This window comes from Panonychus citri, unplaced genomic scaffold, assembly GCF_014898815.1.
Source record: "Panonychus citri isolate SS breed McGregor unplaced genomic scaffold, ASM1489881v1 Contig00090, whole genome shotgun sequence".
In the NCBI taxonomy this organism is placed as follows: Eukaryota; Metazoa; Arthropoda; class Arachnida; order Trombidiformes; family Tetranychidae; genus Panonychus; species Panonychus citri.
This window is the reverse complement of record NW_026515495.1, coordinates 456,947-474,579: the sequence shown is the minus strand read 5'-3', so window position 1 is coordinate 474,579 and position 17,633 is coordinate 456,947. Positions and strand designations below refer to the sequence as shown.

The window sequence follows — 17,633 nt, the reverse complement described above, 5'->3', positions numbered from 1 at the left end:
AGAATGTGTGTTACTCACGTGACCTTAGAATTCTGATTTCTTTTCTGATCGCTAGTGACATCTAACGGTTGATAACGATAACAATTTATTTGATAAACGATCAAAGTTAGTTAAGTTTCCAACAGAAAATTTAATTATTCATTTTAACCAATCAATGTAATCAAAAAGTGATGGATTAATTGTTCATTGAAGTTAATTAATATTAAATTGGAAAAATTGGTTGATTAAAATTTTGCTTCTTGAAAGAATAAGAAAAAGTTGATAATATAAGTCAAGAGAGGGCAACACGAAATCGAAATGAATTTTTTCTTCATTTTCTTTGATCATGTCAGGGTGAAATTCTTTGATTTCATTCAATATTCTGAGGTTAGTAAAAAGAATTGAGTAAACTTTATTCATGGGAGGAATTCTTGTAATGAAGGAAAAAAAAGTTTTTCTTTTTTCAATTTATTGTTTAAAGAAATAAGAAATGAATGAAAATCTTTTCCATGTGAATGTTATATTATCAATTACAATGTAATAAACTCTCAATTCTCTATCATCATAATCATCATATCTACTTAATTTCGCCTTGGAACTTATCAAGCGATCTGGTCAGTAAAAAAAAACGACCATGAATCTCAGTGAAAGTGTTGGATTCTTTGAGCTGGACTCACATTCCCAAAACAATCTGACCCTTGAAAACTACTTTGAACTTGCCCTTAGTGAACCTTTGCAAATATTTTTAATCTGTTTGTACAGTTTGACCGCTTTACTTGCCTTCGGGGGTAATATAACCGCTATTTGGGTTCTAATGGCGGGTAAAAGATCATCCAAGGAGTTAAGAATCTTTCTGGTTAATCTTGCAGCTTCCGATATTACGATGGCCCTTTTTTCAATTCCATTCACTTATACCTCATACATGTTAAATCGTTGGATATTCCATCCATTGTTTTGTCCCTTTGTTCAATTCATGACACTTTGTTCAGTAATCGTCAGTGTTTACACACTAACAGCGATAGGAATTGACAGGTAAGTTAAATTGATGATATTTCTCAATTGTTACTCACTCAAGATCATCTTTCATGATATTACAATTTGCTCAGTATTAGTTTTTTTCCCTCTCTCTTTTATGTTGTAAACATATTGAATAATATTCTTGTGGTAAATCATCAATATTGACTCTGCTTTCCAATGAACATGATAAATAGTCTTAATATCAGGTCAAATAAAGAGGTTGACAGTAAATTCTTACAGGTTATCAAATTGATTGTCATGATAATAGGTCAACAATCATTATTCATCTCACTACTTCACCTGAATTTTTCACCAGCTTCAGTTTCAAACAATATCCATTGAGCAGATTAACTTTACTCAATGAAATGTATCAATGATTTTCATGAGCCAAATGAATCAAAACCAAGTCCCATGTAAGATATTACTCAAAATATCAGAGTCATAAACATTTCCACTGATTGTTTCACTGACTCTCTCTTTTTATCATCATCATAAAATCCAGGTATGAATGTTTATCGTCTCATGAGTACAATTAGATAAAATATCATGAAACTTTGAGCAGAAAAAAAGTAAAACAACAAACCCTAGAGTTCAATTGAATATCATGTTTCATTTTCTAGTTTCAGGTATTCAAGTCTAAGAACAATTTAGATTCTAATTCAGTAGCTAAAAGAAAGATCAGATTTTTTTTTATTAACCTTATAATTCAATTGTAATGATGATATTTAACACTGATTATTGGGTTAAATAGTTGATCTGATTAACACTTTGATTGTAGTTGATTCTGTGCTTAGGTAAAGTGGATTTACCTTAGGAAAATGTTGGAATTTGGTATTCAGAATTAGCAAGAATTTGAAAAGGCAATTGTATTAGTTGATTATAAGATGATGATCAAGATAAACATTTGATTATTACGTAGTGATCATGGTGATCTTTAATAGCTTCAGGTTACCAATTGGAAAAACAAATGATATTATCAATTTCTGGTTAACCTAAATTCATTTGTAATCACATGAGCAATTGAGTTTTGTGGTTACAATGGTTAGTAGGTTTCGATTAATATCCAAACTTTCATGGAAAACAATTGGAATCAGATTATTATCTTCCACTTCCTGCCACTTCTCTTGCAACTTCCTCTTCTCAGGAGATGAACAAGTTTTCTTTTTCCAGGAAAACAAGAAGGAGATGAAGATGATACAGGGTAAAATCTAACGGTGTTTATTATTATGAATGATGAGGATTCTTCACAATCTATAGATTGATAACTTAAATCTTTCGAAAATTAAGTTTATCCATTTTCTATGGGTTTTCAATGACAACAAAGATGAAAAGTTTTCAACAAGAGGATGAGGATGTAATAGTCCCATCATCTTATATTATCTCTTATTTTTCTTTCTCATTCTTGTCAAAACTTATATTCTTGTTGATTCCATTTGAAAAGGGCTGATGGCTTAAGGGGAATCTTCATCTTTTAGCAATTCTTTCATCATTTTGATAACAGTTCTTTGCATCCTCATCACAAGAAACTCATCATAGAAAACTGATAAATACTTTTTCCATTCTTGGGTTATTCATTTTTTCACTTTCAAGTTTCATTTTGAATGATTGATTCTCAATTCAGGGTGAACTCTTTTTTTTTACCTGTAGAACAGAAAAAAAATTGTCTAATTAATTTAGTTATTTAAAAAATCTCAATGAATATTTAATTCAGTTGATTTCATGGAGAAATGTTTATTATGACCTTTTCTTATTAATCTAATAGGACAAAATTTTAGTTTGTGTCAAGTGAGCAAATTAAAGTTTACTAATACGATTAGGATGATGATTGTCATTATTGTTTAATCAGTAAATTACTCAGAAAATAACGGAAATATAATTAAAGTAATGATGATTAACATGGAGCTTAATTTGTGTTTCTCTCTTCAAGTGAAAACAATAATTAGATTTAATTACAATCAATGTAGAGAAAAAGAAAAAATCGACAAAAAAAAATAACTATCATTTCAGATAATCTGAATCACTGAATACAATTCAGGCTAAATTGTATAGACATGACGATAAACATGGTGAACAAAGATTCTTCAATAAAAGTTCATCATTTATCCGATCTTCTATTCAACCAATGACCTTGAGATTTGAAGGTCAAAAAAGGCTTTAATTACTGCTGCGTTCTTTGGTCAAGTTTGACCTTCATATTAGTTTACGTTCTTGAGATATTCATGGGAATATGATGAATGAAAAACTCACTGTATTATCAATGAGAGAAAATGATCTTATTATTATGTTTAACTTGTCATTAAAGATGAACATGATGATGATGATAAACTTTTCTGTCTTTTCATGATGCTCAAGAATCTTTGTTCACCATGTTAATCATCATGTTATATTATCATTCCAATTTTGATACACTAATTGCTCTGAGGCTTTTTATCAATTATTACATTAATGATAATCACCATGCTCATGATAATACAAAGTTATGATAGAGATGATTGTTACTATTATAATAACATTATCAGAAAAAGCTAATTCATACAATCATATCAAATTATTAGAAATTGGTATCATCGTCATGATAAGATATGAAAAATTGATCGATAACCAAATGAATGATTGGAAACCAAACTAAAGTAAAAAAAACTTATATTTGACATGAAAAGCATGAGGAATCTGTCAGAATCAGAGATAAATAAATTGTTTGGTTAAAAATGAACAGGATTCAACGATTCTGGCTTATCATCAACAGCATCACCATGATAAGTGTTTGTCACAGGGTAACATGAGTTTGAATTGCAAAAAGAAACGTTGACTTGAAAATAACCACGCCTATCGGTGTATACAAATGTCTATGTATCGTTTTGAGATTATTGAAATTTATGTGAATTTTCATGGTCAACATGGTGAAAAAAAGGTTCTGCTGAGCAAAAAATAGATTCATCAGAACCATATGAACTTTTTTTTATGTTTTTTTCTTTGCAGATTAATTCATTTAACTTAATCTACTTGAAACTTTTCTTAGTTTCTTTCTCTTTCTGTCATTATTATTATTATTTTTTAGGTCAACCAGAATTTTCAGTTTCTCTTCATGACAATATTATTAACTTTTCACCGAGAAAAAAAAAGGTTCCATTTCAGTTTTATCCTCTCATTGATCTTAATTTAACCACCTACACTCTTCATCTCTTTCCTCTCTCATCAATTTCTATTGTTGGAAATGAGACTCACAACAAGAATCAAACTTCATCTCCTAAACAACGACTAACATGATATTATTAAAATGATTAAATCGATGACAATTTGACAAGAAAATTGATCAAATATCATTGGGAGCGAAAAGTTTATCAAATCAACATGGTTTCAGAAATTTCTTGCTCTTTTTTAAGATTCAGTTATCATGTTATCGTCAATTCTGGTTGAGAAACATTTCAACATTCGAGTAAAAATCAGAATCAAAATTATGGCAAAGTTTTCAATCGATTCTCATTCCAAGAAATAGAAAGATAGAAATCAAACTGAATCTACTTGCAATTGAATAAAAAGGACAATGAATATTTCTGTTAATTGTCAAATGAGAATCAAAGTTCCAACTAATTAGTCCAAATTCATTATGTATTCATTAACGTTTAGACCAGTTAGAAACTCTTGATTGAAATAAAAGTTGAGCTTCTCCTCTAATTAAACTTTTCAAATCAATTTTTTTCCAACTCAATTTTCACCATGATTATATTTTTTCACCACTATTCTGATAAACATAATCACAACCTTTTCGTTTTACCTTTTTTTACATAATTTAACCATCAACATGAAAGATTGATTATTCTACCATGTTAACATTACCCATTCTATTAATGATATCACCTTGATTTTAATCATTACATCAGCTGAATGATTACATGATAATCAGAATAAGTAAATAACTCTTTTTTTCATCAGATTCTTTTCATCTAATGGGCAATGATTATTATCATCTAAAGCAATATCTAAATTAAGATTTCTTTGACTATCATTGTAGCATTTTCATCATCAGAATTGATATTTATCCCTTTCGTTTCAGGGAAATCTTATCACTATCTCAAAGTTTCTATCTCTCTATCTCAATTGTGATATTATCTGATTCCAGTATCAAGTCAATAGTCTTAATCACTTGAAGATTGTAAATGTTACTAATATTAACCGATAAAACTGAATCAGAACAAGATTATGATTATGATAACTTATAACTCGTAGATTTCATTGATTTATTAAATAATTGATGAGGAATAATCCAACTGTATTATCGTAATGATAATCTATTAGATTCTTTGAATATTTTTGCCTTTTCGCGATTATCATTGTCAAGGAAACTTATAATTTCATCTTCAGGGTGAATTCACTGGTCCAAGAGATAATAGGGATAAAAGATAGATAATAACATGAATCAAATCACATGAGAGATGAAAGATCACTGAATATATAATATTTACTTTGATATTGAATTTTAGAGGAAAAAAATAATAATTGATTCTGTCTTTTCATTGAAAATCATTTTTTTTTACAATCAAAAATTTACAGTTTTTCCATTGACGATTCTTTCAGGGTGGAATCATGTTCATCAATAATTAATGAGAAGAGATAAAATTAACACTTTGACTGATCCATAAATAGTAAAATTGATTAGATATGGAAGGTTAATCATTGGGAGAGATAAAATCGATTAGAGATATTAAATGATTAGTTTACTACACTAATCAATTGAAATTGAAATTCATTAAGAAAGATAATCAATACAATCAATGGATTCATCATGTTGTTCATGATAAACTAACAGAGCATGAGATTGTTCATTACGAACATTGAATTCGAACTTGTTTTCTCTCGTTGTTATTTGAAAATTTGTTCCAAAAATCACCTGAAAATAATCACAAATTCATTAATTGATTTGTCTGTTTCAGGGAAATTTCATTGATTCCCATTAAAATTCATGATGTTTATCAAAAAAAAGAATCAAAAATAACAGAGGAAAATTATGTAAACAGATAAGTTCAGAAAGATACTTGAAAAAAATAAACACGATGAAACTGATAATTGATGAAGACTCATCATTCTGGAAATTGAGCTTTCATTTGATTGAAATTATTCTGAATCTCATGTGATTCAGGGACATTGATACTCTAATAGAAACATCAAACATCAATCAGCTGTTGATCTTTATTTCATGTCAACATCTAATCTGAAACAAAATGATTGGTAAAATCAGAACCATAACAAGTTCCAGTTGAAATTAATAAATCTTCAAATCTCTCGGTAAACTGATCGTCAATAGCCTAGAAATTAAATTCAATACAAAATCGATAAAAGTTTTCATCTTTAAGGTCACAATGTTGTTTAAAAAGAAAAAGATATTCGAAAAACTTGAAACTCTTTTTCTATGGATCGTATTGATTGATCATCTCAATGGGAATAAACCCTTTCATTGATTGATCGAGATTATCTATTCTTACAATTGATTCTATTGTTAATACATATCGATGAGAGAGATTATCAGTTTAATTGTATTCGTTTGATCACCGAGATAAAATCTTAGTGGACAACGAACAGAAAAAGTGATCATCTATTCCCATCAACCAATTCTTTCATATTATCTATCACTCAGAACAGGTATTTTCTTTCATGGTGATAATCATTATCGCCAAAGTTGATTATCGTCTCATGATAACATAATTGGTGTTATCTTGGAAGATTAATGAAAAGAGAGATGAGAAGAAGATAAAAAAATCAGTGTCATTGAGAGAGAGAGAGAGAATGTCAGATATTGATTTGGTTCTGTGCTAATGGGTTGACAGTAATTCTGTTGATTTTATTTCATGAGTGTAATGTTCAGTCAGAGTCTAGAATGAGATAGTAACCATGATAATAAAGAAAATATCAGTTAACTTATATTAGAAACAATGAACAAGAGACAAAAAAGTTCAGTTCTCTCAATTGTTGACATGTAATTTGTTTTCTGGTTTTAAACGTTTTCCATTTATCTCTTTGTTTTAATCACTTACAATCAACTTGAATTAGTCACAATCGATTGTTACAGTTAATTAAAACGCGGAAAATTAAATTAGAATTGATATTACCATGTTATTATTATCAGATCGAAGTTGAAAGTCAAAGGAATAGACAAATTCTGCCAATGAAACTCTGGAACTTGTCAGTTGAGAACTTTAGAGAAAAAAAAAGTTCGAGAGTATTGAAATGTGTAACTCTTTTGAATGACCAATGGTCACTGATTAATTTGGAACAAAATGTTTTTATTTGAATTAATTGTCCGAAAATCATTTGAAAACAAGATTGAAATTGATTCTATTTACACAATCTGATTAAACATTGATTAAGTTGTGAACATTTCAAGTTTTACCACTTGAAGGATTTGAAAAACAAACATGATCAGGATAATGCTCTGTTCATTTGAAAGTGTTCAACAAACATGAGTCTTACATGAAAGATTCATCATGCTATAAATACACATATATACTCATGATACTAAATAGAATTGACCAAAATCTAATGAATAGTAAATAGATGATAAAGAAGGAAAAATCTTTCACCACAAAACATGTAACTTTTTCTGGAGATTTTTATTCAACTGTCAAGGATTAACTTTGTCGAGATTATAATATGAAAGTTTGTTGCTCTGATCTGAGCAAGAGAAACGATCATTGAATAGACTTTCATGGTGATTTTATCCAAGACCTTACAAGAACTGAGAGAGAGAGAGAGAGAGAGGGAAAGTAATGTAATAACAATATCGAAAACATTTCGATATCAAATGAAAATGATTATCAGATGATCATGATAATGATTCCGAAAGTGATTTATCAGTTGAACCAATTTCATTTTCATCTATTTTTTTCCTCCATCAACTTATTATCAAGTTAATAGTTTTCGTCTTATTATTAGTTGAAGTTGAATTTTTTTTTCTCCTTTTCTCCTCATGATGGTAAATGATGATCATCATCAAGCTCTTCCAATTAACTGAATCAAAGGATTTCCAACCTAGTTACTCAATTAATTTGATTTGTCATTAACAATCTAATTTAGTGTTCGGTTTTCTAGCCCATCAAATCAATGCTCGGGATAAATGAGTTGGACTTTTTTTTGAAAAAGTTTCCGAACACAAAATAAAAACTGACAAGAAGAAGATACAAAAATCAAATCAGATTAAATTGACTTTTCCATTATTGATGCTTAGGGATACGGATGAGGATGATGACGAAGGATGAGAGAGAGAGAGAGAGAGAGAGAGAGAGAGAGAGAGAGAGAGAGAGAGCAAAAAGTAAACAACAATCACAATAATAACAAACGAAGATTATTTTGTTTATTTTTTTTTATCGAACTTGCAACAACTTCGTAACGAAAAAAGTTCTGGTTCGTTCTGTAAACTCACAAGTTTATCTAAATACTTTTAACATGATTTATAATTTTTTTTTCTCTTCCCAATGAATCGATCAACACTAAGTTAATCTACCATCATAATCATTAATTTAGTTAATGACACAAACTGTTAATATTAATCATAAGAAAATTGAACTTTTTTTCTGTAAGAAAAAAAAATAATATCATCATATAAACATTATTATTATTATTATATTCCTATGAAATGATAATCACGATGAAAATGAATTTAATGATCAAGATGAAAGGGTTTAAGATGAAATCTCATTTGTTTGAAATGTTTTGCAATTTAAATTGCTGGTTAAATTGGTTAACCTCATTTTGATTGTTGTTGTTTTTTTTATCATAATATAACTTTGAAATTTCAATTGAAAATTAAACATTCAGTTTAATATAATCAAGCTGATCATCATCAACAATTATATTTATATAACTTGAGATATTATCATTATATTACAGGGTAATAATATAATTAATAGTTTTCCCTGATTACGATAATTTAATAATTATGATTATGTGATTTTATTGACAGAACTTTTTTTCTCATTTATAATATTTGCTCAACCACAACTCTTACAATTGTAATATACAAATAAAAAAGTAGCGTAACAATTAAATGATTACAATTGAATGATGACAATTAAGCCTAATAAATGTGATTACCTTTAATTACAATTACTATTTGGTATCAAACATTAATTGAAGCCAATTTGATTGTCCAAATAAACAAAGCAAATTATATTTATACACACACATTGATAAAAAAAAACCAACAGTTAATTGTTGTCATTATTTCCAGTCAAACATTGTTAACAATTAAACTGATTACTGATTGATCAATCTAATCAATCTGGTTATATATAAATAAATATATCTCTTCATGTTGATAATTTGACATTTACCTTGATTGTGGGGTTTTAATCAAGTAAATTTCTAACCATAATATTGGAGTATGTTGACTTTTTCATGCCATTTACAAGGTTATTATTTCAAAGCTTATCAAAACTGAATCCCTGGAGTTTTTCATGTTAATTTCAGAGTTGAATTATCATGGTGTTAATACCTATCCAAATGTTAGTAAATGAGTTTTTATATTCCCATGATTTTCACCGAGAGAGAGAGAGAGGGTGAGATGACAATTCAAAGTTATATAACTGTGATTGAATTGTTTACATTGCCTGATAATGAAAGGTTCCCCTTTGGTTTTATCCTTAATTCACAATTAAACTGGATAACAATTGAAAAAGTATCTTTGTTAAGTCTGTAGTAAAAAAAAGTTCCAGTTCTCAGGCTTTGTTCATGGATTTTTCTATTGAGTAAATTAAACGATTAAAATGAATCATTACTCGTTCATTGTCACCATGGAAATGAATAGAGTCATTTTTTTCTTCTCCAAACGAAAAAAAGTATCTTCTTTTTTATCGTTATTTATTATTATTATTCTGCTTCGATTTCCTCAGAATTCAGGCAATCTAATCATTCATAAGGTTCTAATCGTTTCTTTGTTTCATGGTTTGATTATATTCTTAGATATTATAGAGCGTTTTGTGTTTCAAACGTAAATAAGATTCAATATATTAGTGAGATTATTTTCTCTTTAATTCAGCTCATGGTAACAGGAGTTTCAAAATGATTTTTCATACGAACGATGGTTTAGCTAATGGTGAATATCATATTCTCATGGTATTGATTTGATAACATTTTTTTCCTATCACTTTATCACATTATCGAAATCATTATCGTTTTTTTTTCTTTTTCTTCTTCTCACCTTGATTCCAAGAATCATAGTCTCTCGATTTTTCTGACTTGTTCTTTTATACTTTGTATCTATGACTATGATCATTTACATCTAAGCACCTTTCCAATTTCCTGTTCCTTTGGATGGTCGATTAGAATTCATGGTCATCCATCAGTTGTCCATTAAATGCATCTGTATTTTTGAGATTGCAAACTTATCCATGAGACATCATGAAAATGAGAACGAGAAAATATCTAACCAATCGGAAATTGAGTCTCGAATTATTTTCCATTGAATAACTGGCATACTGAGTTTGTTTTTTCATGATAAATTCTGAGCAAAGAAATATTAATTGGCGATAATCAAAGATGAGACTTGGTGATTTTCTTATCATAATAATAACGAGGATTCTTATAAGACAGAGAGAGAGAGAGAGAGAGTCAATATGATTATATGATATTCTTTAGGTATATTGAAGATGAATAGTGTAAGAAAACTCATATCTAGAAATTGTCACCATGAATATCATTCTGCAAGAGTTAATTATATCTGATTTAATCATAACAAAATAAGCAGATGACATATAATGAGCATTGATAAGTTTAGTTGAGTTTATCTAAATATTATTAAAAAAAATTTAGATCAACCAGAAATTAATAAGTAAAAAGGGACCAATTGACTAAGATCATATTAAAATACCTTCATGACTTAAATATGTTGAAATTGCCATAAATTATCATGAAATTATCATTAAACAGGAATAAATTATTGACTAGTGTTAATTTTGAATATTAAATTTATTAATTTCTTTAACCAACTTTATATAAAAGTCTAGTAAAGTTTTTAGCAAAAGTTTTGAGAGTTAATTATTAGTTAGTTGATTGCATTCGATGATTGATTAATTACTAGAATTAGCAATTCAATCCCAATCCACATCTTGGATTAATGAATAAGACATAATGTTGAAATTAGCTTTTCTTTTCTCTCAAAGTTTTCTGATTCTCATGAAAAATGATACTGAAATTTACTCCATGATAACGGAACTTGACAGGAAACTATAGGAATAGTCAATTGGTTCTGATAGAATCCATGAAATACATGAGCACAGAATTTCCTGTGATAAGCTTAGAGTAATCGTTGAAATGATCGAATCAGTATCGAAACAAGAATAATGAAATTTCCAAGTAAATTGAGAGTAAATGAAAGTGTTGAACTTTCAACGAATTGAAATTTCCTTTTCATCTTAATCGTTATCCTGATATCCAGCGAAAGTATCATGATAAAGATTCTCAAGTTACATCTATTCAAAACGGAAAGTCTGAATTTGACAGATTTCGATGAGCCTTAAGTTTCCAGTTAAATGAATTCTGTAAAATCTACATAATAATAATGATAATATTAACATTGAATATTGAATAGAAAACTTTTTTTTCCATCAAATAATCTACAGAATTTTCCCTTTCAACATTCAACAAAATTTCTTGTCACATGGTTGATTAAATTCTTGTTAAATGATCAATAAAAACCTTTGAGTGTCTATTTTAGGACTTACTTCCGTTTCCACCATTCTAATCAATAGCTTCAACCATCAGGATTAATTTTATTATAAGACAATAATTTATTTGAGTTAATCCAAATACGATTATAAATCTTGATTCCATTTGATTACAAATCGCTAACTGATTTTACTATAATCAGAACAATAAGAGGAATCGATAGGAATCAAGAGATAGAAAGGAAAATATTCCCATGCTAACAGATGAATTCATGAAGGATTTATTCATACAGAGAGATAATGATTGATATCCGGAATATTTTCCTAATCTTTATCTGTTTGTTTTCTATTATTATCAGATAATAATAAACTCGATACATGAATCTATTTGTATCATGTTATTATCATGAACATTGTATCTTATCTGTGGGTGGAAAAAAAATTGAAAGATCAAGAAGGATTAATAATATTATCTTTCCCTTTTATACCCTCAGGTATTGTGCGATTATGAATCCATTCAGCTCAACAAATTGGACCAAAGCTCGTGGTAAACTGACCGTTGGTCTAATATGGTTCTTAGCATTATCCCTTTCATCAGTTCAAATAATCCACAGTAAAGCAGTTCCAGAGTATTTTGGTAATGAAACTTTCTACATTTGTCGTGAAATTTGGCCATCACCTTTAGCCGAAAGGACATACACTGTGGCCATTTTTTTGATAACCTTTATCCTTCCCATGATAATTTTAGTATATACATATACATGTATCGCTTGGAAAATGTTAAATCACATCTCCCCTGGAAATGCAAATGCTGCAAGAGATGAAGCTCAACTCGAAGCCAAAATGAAGGTAAAGTAATCCTGAACTTTTTTGCTTCTATTAACATTCACCCAAACCAAACAAACAAACAAACGTGATTGACTAAAAAAAGAGTCCATATTACAAACAATTAACGAAGCGAAAATTTCAATTAAATGCCAATCAAAATGCTACTCCAATTGGTTATTTTTTTTCTCGAAAAAAAAAATCAAACAAAAAAAAAGAGTTTTGATTTTTTTTCATAATAAGTTGTTTACGTTTCCAGGTAAACTTTTCAACAGGTAACTGAAGCTTGATAATGTTGCTTGATAACAGAAAAGGTTATATCATGTTTTGTCAATCCAGTGAAAATGTTTTAATCACGAAGCCCATAGAATTGATTACATGATGATGTTATTAATTAATTGCGATTAGTTTGTAATATTGTCTCGCTTTGTTGTTTTTTCCTCATGATATAAAACTCCAGGTAATCAAAATGTTGGCTGTTGTTGTGATATTATTTGCTGTATGTTGGCTTCCTCTTCATATCTTTAATATCCTTTACTGGTTCGAGGTTCCAATCTTTGACCCAGGAAGTGATACCGGGTTTTACCTTCATAATGGCCTTTTTTTCCTCTGCCATTGGCTCGCAATGGCCAATTCGTTTCTCAATCCGATTATCTATTGTTTCATGAGCGACAATTTCCGGGTAACTATGGTCAAACTTCTCAATTTTGCCGAACGAAAGCATGATAGTACAATTATCAATACTCGATTGTTCTAAAATTTACTCACTAATTGTTGTATTTGTCTCTAGTATTTTTCTTTGCGTCTACATGACACTTAAATCAATCACACACAATCAATCACCTTATCCATCAACTTTGTAATTCTCTCAAAAATCGTATCCATCTTGTTTTCCCTTGTTCATATAATATTGTTTTCTTTTCTATTATTATTATTTTTCAAGCAAACTGTTATTATTATTACATCTTCGATGATGATCACAATGTGAAACTTTTGAAATCCAAGCAAAATCCAATAATGATATGAGCTTTTAATACCAATGAAAGTAAAATGTAATTGAAAAGTATTGGGAAAAATTACGAAATTACATTATAAATTATACTAAATTGACGAATTCATTTTAAGAATTGAATTAATTATAAATCACATAGAACACACACACAAATCCAATCAACTTTTGATCAAGTCAGTTTTCAGAAGTTATAATACATTTCCTCGAGTAACTTCGAACGGAAAAAAGTAGATCCGAAACGACTCATTTTTTTTAATTATTTTTATTATTTAAATCTTAAAAATATTATAAGAATAATCTGTGTATCTGAAAGTATCGACTAACATGTTTTAATTTGAATCGAATCACAGGCTAAAATTTAGGACTCGAAAGTTTCAGAAATTTTCACGAAATTATTGTAAACATTTGAGAAGAATTGAAAAAATCCCCATTCAATAACACACAGAAAACTTGAGTCATTTTTTAACAGCTATTTAAGGAGCATTAAATCACTGATTGCTATCGTGAGATTATTAATTGTTAATTGAAAACACACTCATCTTGTAGCCCAATATTAGGTTGAGTAATAATTAGTGTCCGTTTTTTGATTGTCGAATCTTTGATTTTAATTATCTCAATGATTCTAAAAGATTTTAATTTAATTTTTTTAACTAAATGATTAAGTTGACTATCAACAATGATAATCAACAATTAGCGCGACAATTAAAATTTTTTTAATTGTTGAATTAATTAACTTAATTGTTGACGATTTTGGTCAAAAATCGAACCTTTTTTTTAAATTGGCCTAAAAATCGACCTGATTGACCTTAGGTCAATCAAAATATATTAAATAATAAGGAAATTTAATAATCTAAAGAATGGCAATGTTAATTTTCATTTTGAATTCGAGTCAAAGGTTATGAGGTTATCAAAAAAGGTCAAATTTCGCTAAAATTTACGATTTTTGCCCTTTTTTTAATCGAAAATTTTACAAAATTTTTAATCTCTAACAATTAAGAAATCTGATCATCATTTTTAGGTACAGTTTTTCATACTGTTCAATAATTTGATGGTCTTATAAGAAATTTTCTCATATGAACGGAATTTAAGGTCACTTCCGATTTTCCGTCCCGTTTCGTAAGTGGCCTCATAACTTTTGACTCGAAATTTAAAAATGAAAATTAACATTGCCATTCTCTAGATTATTAAATTTCCTTATTATTTCATATATTTTGATTGACCTCAGGTCAATCAGGTCGATTTTTAGGCCAATTCAAAAAAAAGGTCCGATTTTTGACCAAAATCGTCAACAATTAAGTTAATTAATTCAACAATTAAAAAAAATTTAATTGTCGCGCTAATTGTTGATTATCATTGTTGATAGTCAACTTAATCATTTAGTCAAAAAAATTAAATTAAAATCTTTGTAATTCTTCAAAATTAAATCTTGATTTGACAATCAAAAAACGGACACTAATTATTACTCAACCTAATAATAAGAATTTGATTGATACAATGAAAAAAAATTAAACCTTATCCATTCTCGAACTAATCATGATTAACTGATTCCCAATACCAATGAAAGTATTTAAATGTAATTGAAATCAGATGAAGACAAAACAAAAATAGAACCGTGTTTGCATTTGATCATCAGCAATTAATTCAAGCAACGAAATGATTGGTACGTTGCGAAATTGTTATCATTGTGACTTTGCTATAGACACTCACATACACACACACACAAAAAAAACACCATCAACTTTCAGTCGATCTGAACGATATCCACTGAATACATGAGATACACTCTCACATGAAATTCACTCACTAATTGACACATTTACGCCTTACAAAAATATTGACGAATAATTTTATGTAAATAATGTTTCTCTCTCTATCTCTTTCTCTCGCCTGAAGAAACGTAATGCTAACGATTAAATTTTCCATCTCACATCCGGAATTTTCATGCCTCTTGATCTGATTATCATGAGAACAAGAATATTAATCTTACATTGACAATTACAATTCCTTCTCGTAATATTATATTTGTATATCTTATGTATCATATTAATCGTTGACAAACATTTTTCTCAGATAATCAGAGGCGATAACTTCAAATGCGGATGCATGAGCTCAAAATGAATGATTTTGCATGAAGTTCGAGCTAATCTAATCAATTGAACGGACAATTAACGCACAATTATAATTCTATCAATAAGTTTATTTACAATAATTCAATTGAAACGAAAAAATCGAAACTTTTTTATAAACAATTCATCCCAACGAATATCTCTCATTTAATATTCTTGTTGATAATAAGTTCTCCTCTTTTTAATATATGTATAAAGTTCGTTCTTTATATGAACATTTTCCTCTCCTTTTTCGTTGCAATTTGAAATTCGTTACTCGTTATGAGATAATTTCCTGACCCTACTTCATGAACTACTACTTTTCTACAGATTGAATGGTTTTCTAATGCGAGAAAAACTCGATTTTAAACTCGAACTGATACTTTTCAACTGCTTCTTGATTATCTTTATCAATGTGACATCTAATAGAAAATAAAATAAGATCTAAATTCTAAATGATTCCTGAAAACTTACTTGAAATCAATTCAAACTCTTTGCAATTGCAGAATGATCTGGAAGTTCTGGTTCAGTCCTGTTATTGTTTCAACTCCAAACGTTTACAATCGTGTCGATCTCATGGTTTCCGACCGATTAGCGGTGAAAATTCAATCGGAAGTTCATTCAAAACTACAACTATTGTCCTTCGAACCACTTCGATAAAGGTCAATAACAGCACCAATGTACAAAGCTCTAGTAAAGAAATTGTCACTAATTCAAATGAACGAAAGACTGACCAAGTAGAAATGGATATCGAACAAGATTGACCTCGAGAAAATTGGACCAATTATACTCAGGACGAAACTTGCAACCAAAACAAAAAAAAGAAGGTTTGATTTGTTCATGATAAACTTCAGGGAATTCATTTAAGGAATTAATATCTTCAACTAAAAGGTACAATTAACTCTGTAAATTGTGAAATTATCCCAACAATTTGTATTATTATTTTATTCAAAATAAATGATCAACCCTTTGAACGAAAGAAAAACAAATTGTAATCAGAATTTTCAAGAAAATCGTCAACTTAATGAACACTTTGTGAGTGTTCCCCATGTTTATCATTAATTTTCCATGAAAATATTTTAATCTCAAATCTCAAGATTCAGGATAAAGTTAAACTTGATCAACTCTCATGAAGATTATCAGATTAACATTAAACAATGAACTTCCTTGGTGTTTTTATCTGGTTAAAGATACCAAATGATTAATATCTCAGGTTAATATATATGAATTAATGTTTGATAAAAGATTAATCAATAATATTCATCCATCTAGTTTTCTGAATAAACAATCAATTCCCTTGAACTTGAATTCAATTTTCTTCTCAGATAATAAACATAAATCTCTGGTTAAGGATTAATTTAAATCTAGAATTTGATCAAGTTTTTAATAATAAACAAACTTAAAGCAAAGGAAAAATTTACTTTCATACCAAAGCAATAAGAAGATTATATAATTTACCAAGGATAAAATGTATATAAGATGTTTTATTGGAATATTAAAAAAGTTCTGTGAATTTTTCTCTGATCATAACGAAGAAACGAAAGAGAAAAAATAATGAATGTTATCATGAAGATTCTGGCGTGTAAATCAACTGATAACATTTGGGAACTGAAGATTATAAAAGGAAAAGGAAAACTTTCAATTCATTTCCATATTAAAAGAAAATGTTTCAATTGTTGTGGAAACTTTTTATCCACAATGTTCATTATTTATCATTCCTCAGCATCTTATATAAATAACCTGAAATTCAAGAGTTCATGGTGATGAGAAAATCGCCAAGGAAAAACAAGAGAACAAGCAATTAAAAGATATTATCATTATTTCATTTCTCATTGATAAGATTTGGGAATCGTAAGTACGCCTTGGGATAATCTCGCCACTCGAATGAGCTAAATTGTTAATATCCGATGATAATTAATCCTCAGCACTTTTGTTTCCATCTATTCAGAGTCTTATCTATCATTTAGTAATCACCATGATCATTTTGCTCATAAAACTCAAGTGTTACATGATTAATTCGTGAACACAAAAGATATGATT

General features: G+C 28.7%; 1 protein-coding gene across 1 annotated transcript; it reads left to right on the top strand.

Annotated features, from left to right (window-relative positions):
• Positions 1-384: 384 nt before the first annotated feature.
• Positions 385-16,567, top strand: LOC128387442 (neuropeptide Y receptor type 5-like). The gene is made up of 4 exons (XM_053346642.1): positions 385-1,011; positions 12,146-12,500; positions 12,937-13,158; positions 16,100-16,567. Exons 1-4 carry the CDS (start codon positions 614-616, stop codon positions 16,355-16,357), a joined length of 1,233 nt encoding a protein of 410 aa, XP_053202617.1. The 5' UTR covers positions 385-613; the 3' UTR covers positions 16,358-16,567.
• The last annotated feature ends 1,066 nt before the right edge of the window (positions 16,568-17,633 follow it).

Excerpts from the sequence above, each read along its gene's own strand:
- LOC128387442 (XM_053346642.1), top strand. The coding sequence starts at position 614 with ATGAATCTCAGTGAAAGTGTTGGATTCTTTGAGCTGGACTCACATTCC. Across the intron at positions 1,012-12,145 it reads ACAGCGATAGGAATTGACAG|GTATTGTGCGATTATGAATC; the intron begins GTAAGTTAAATT and ends TTATACCCTCAG. Across the intron at positions 12,501-12,936 it reads AACTCGAAGCCAAAATGAAG|GTAATCAAAATGTTGGCTGT; the intron begins GTAAAGTAATCC and ends ATAAAACTCCAG.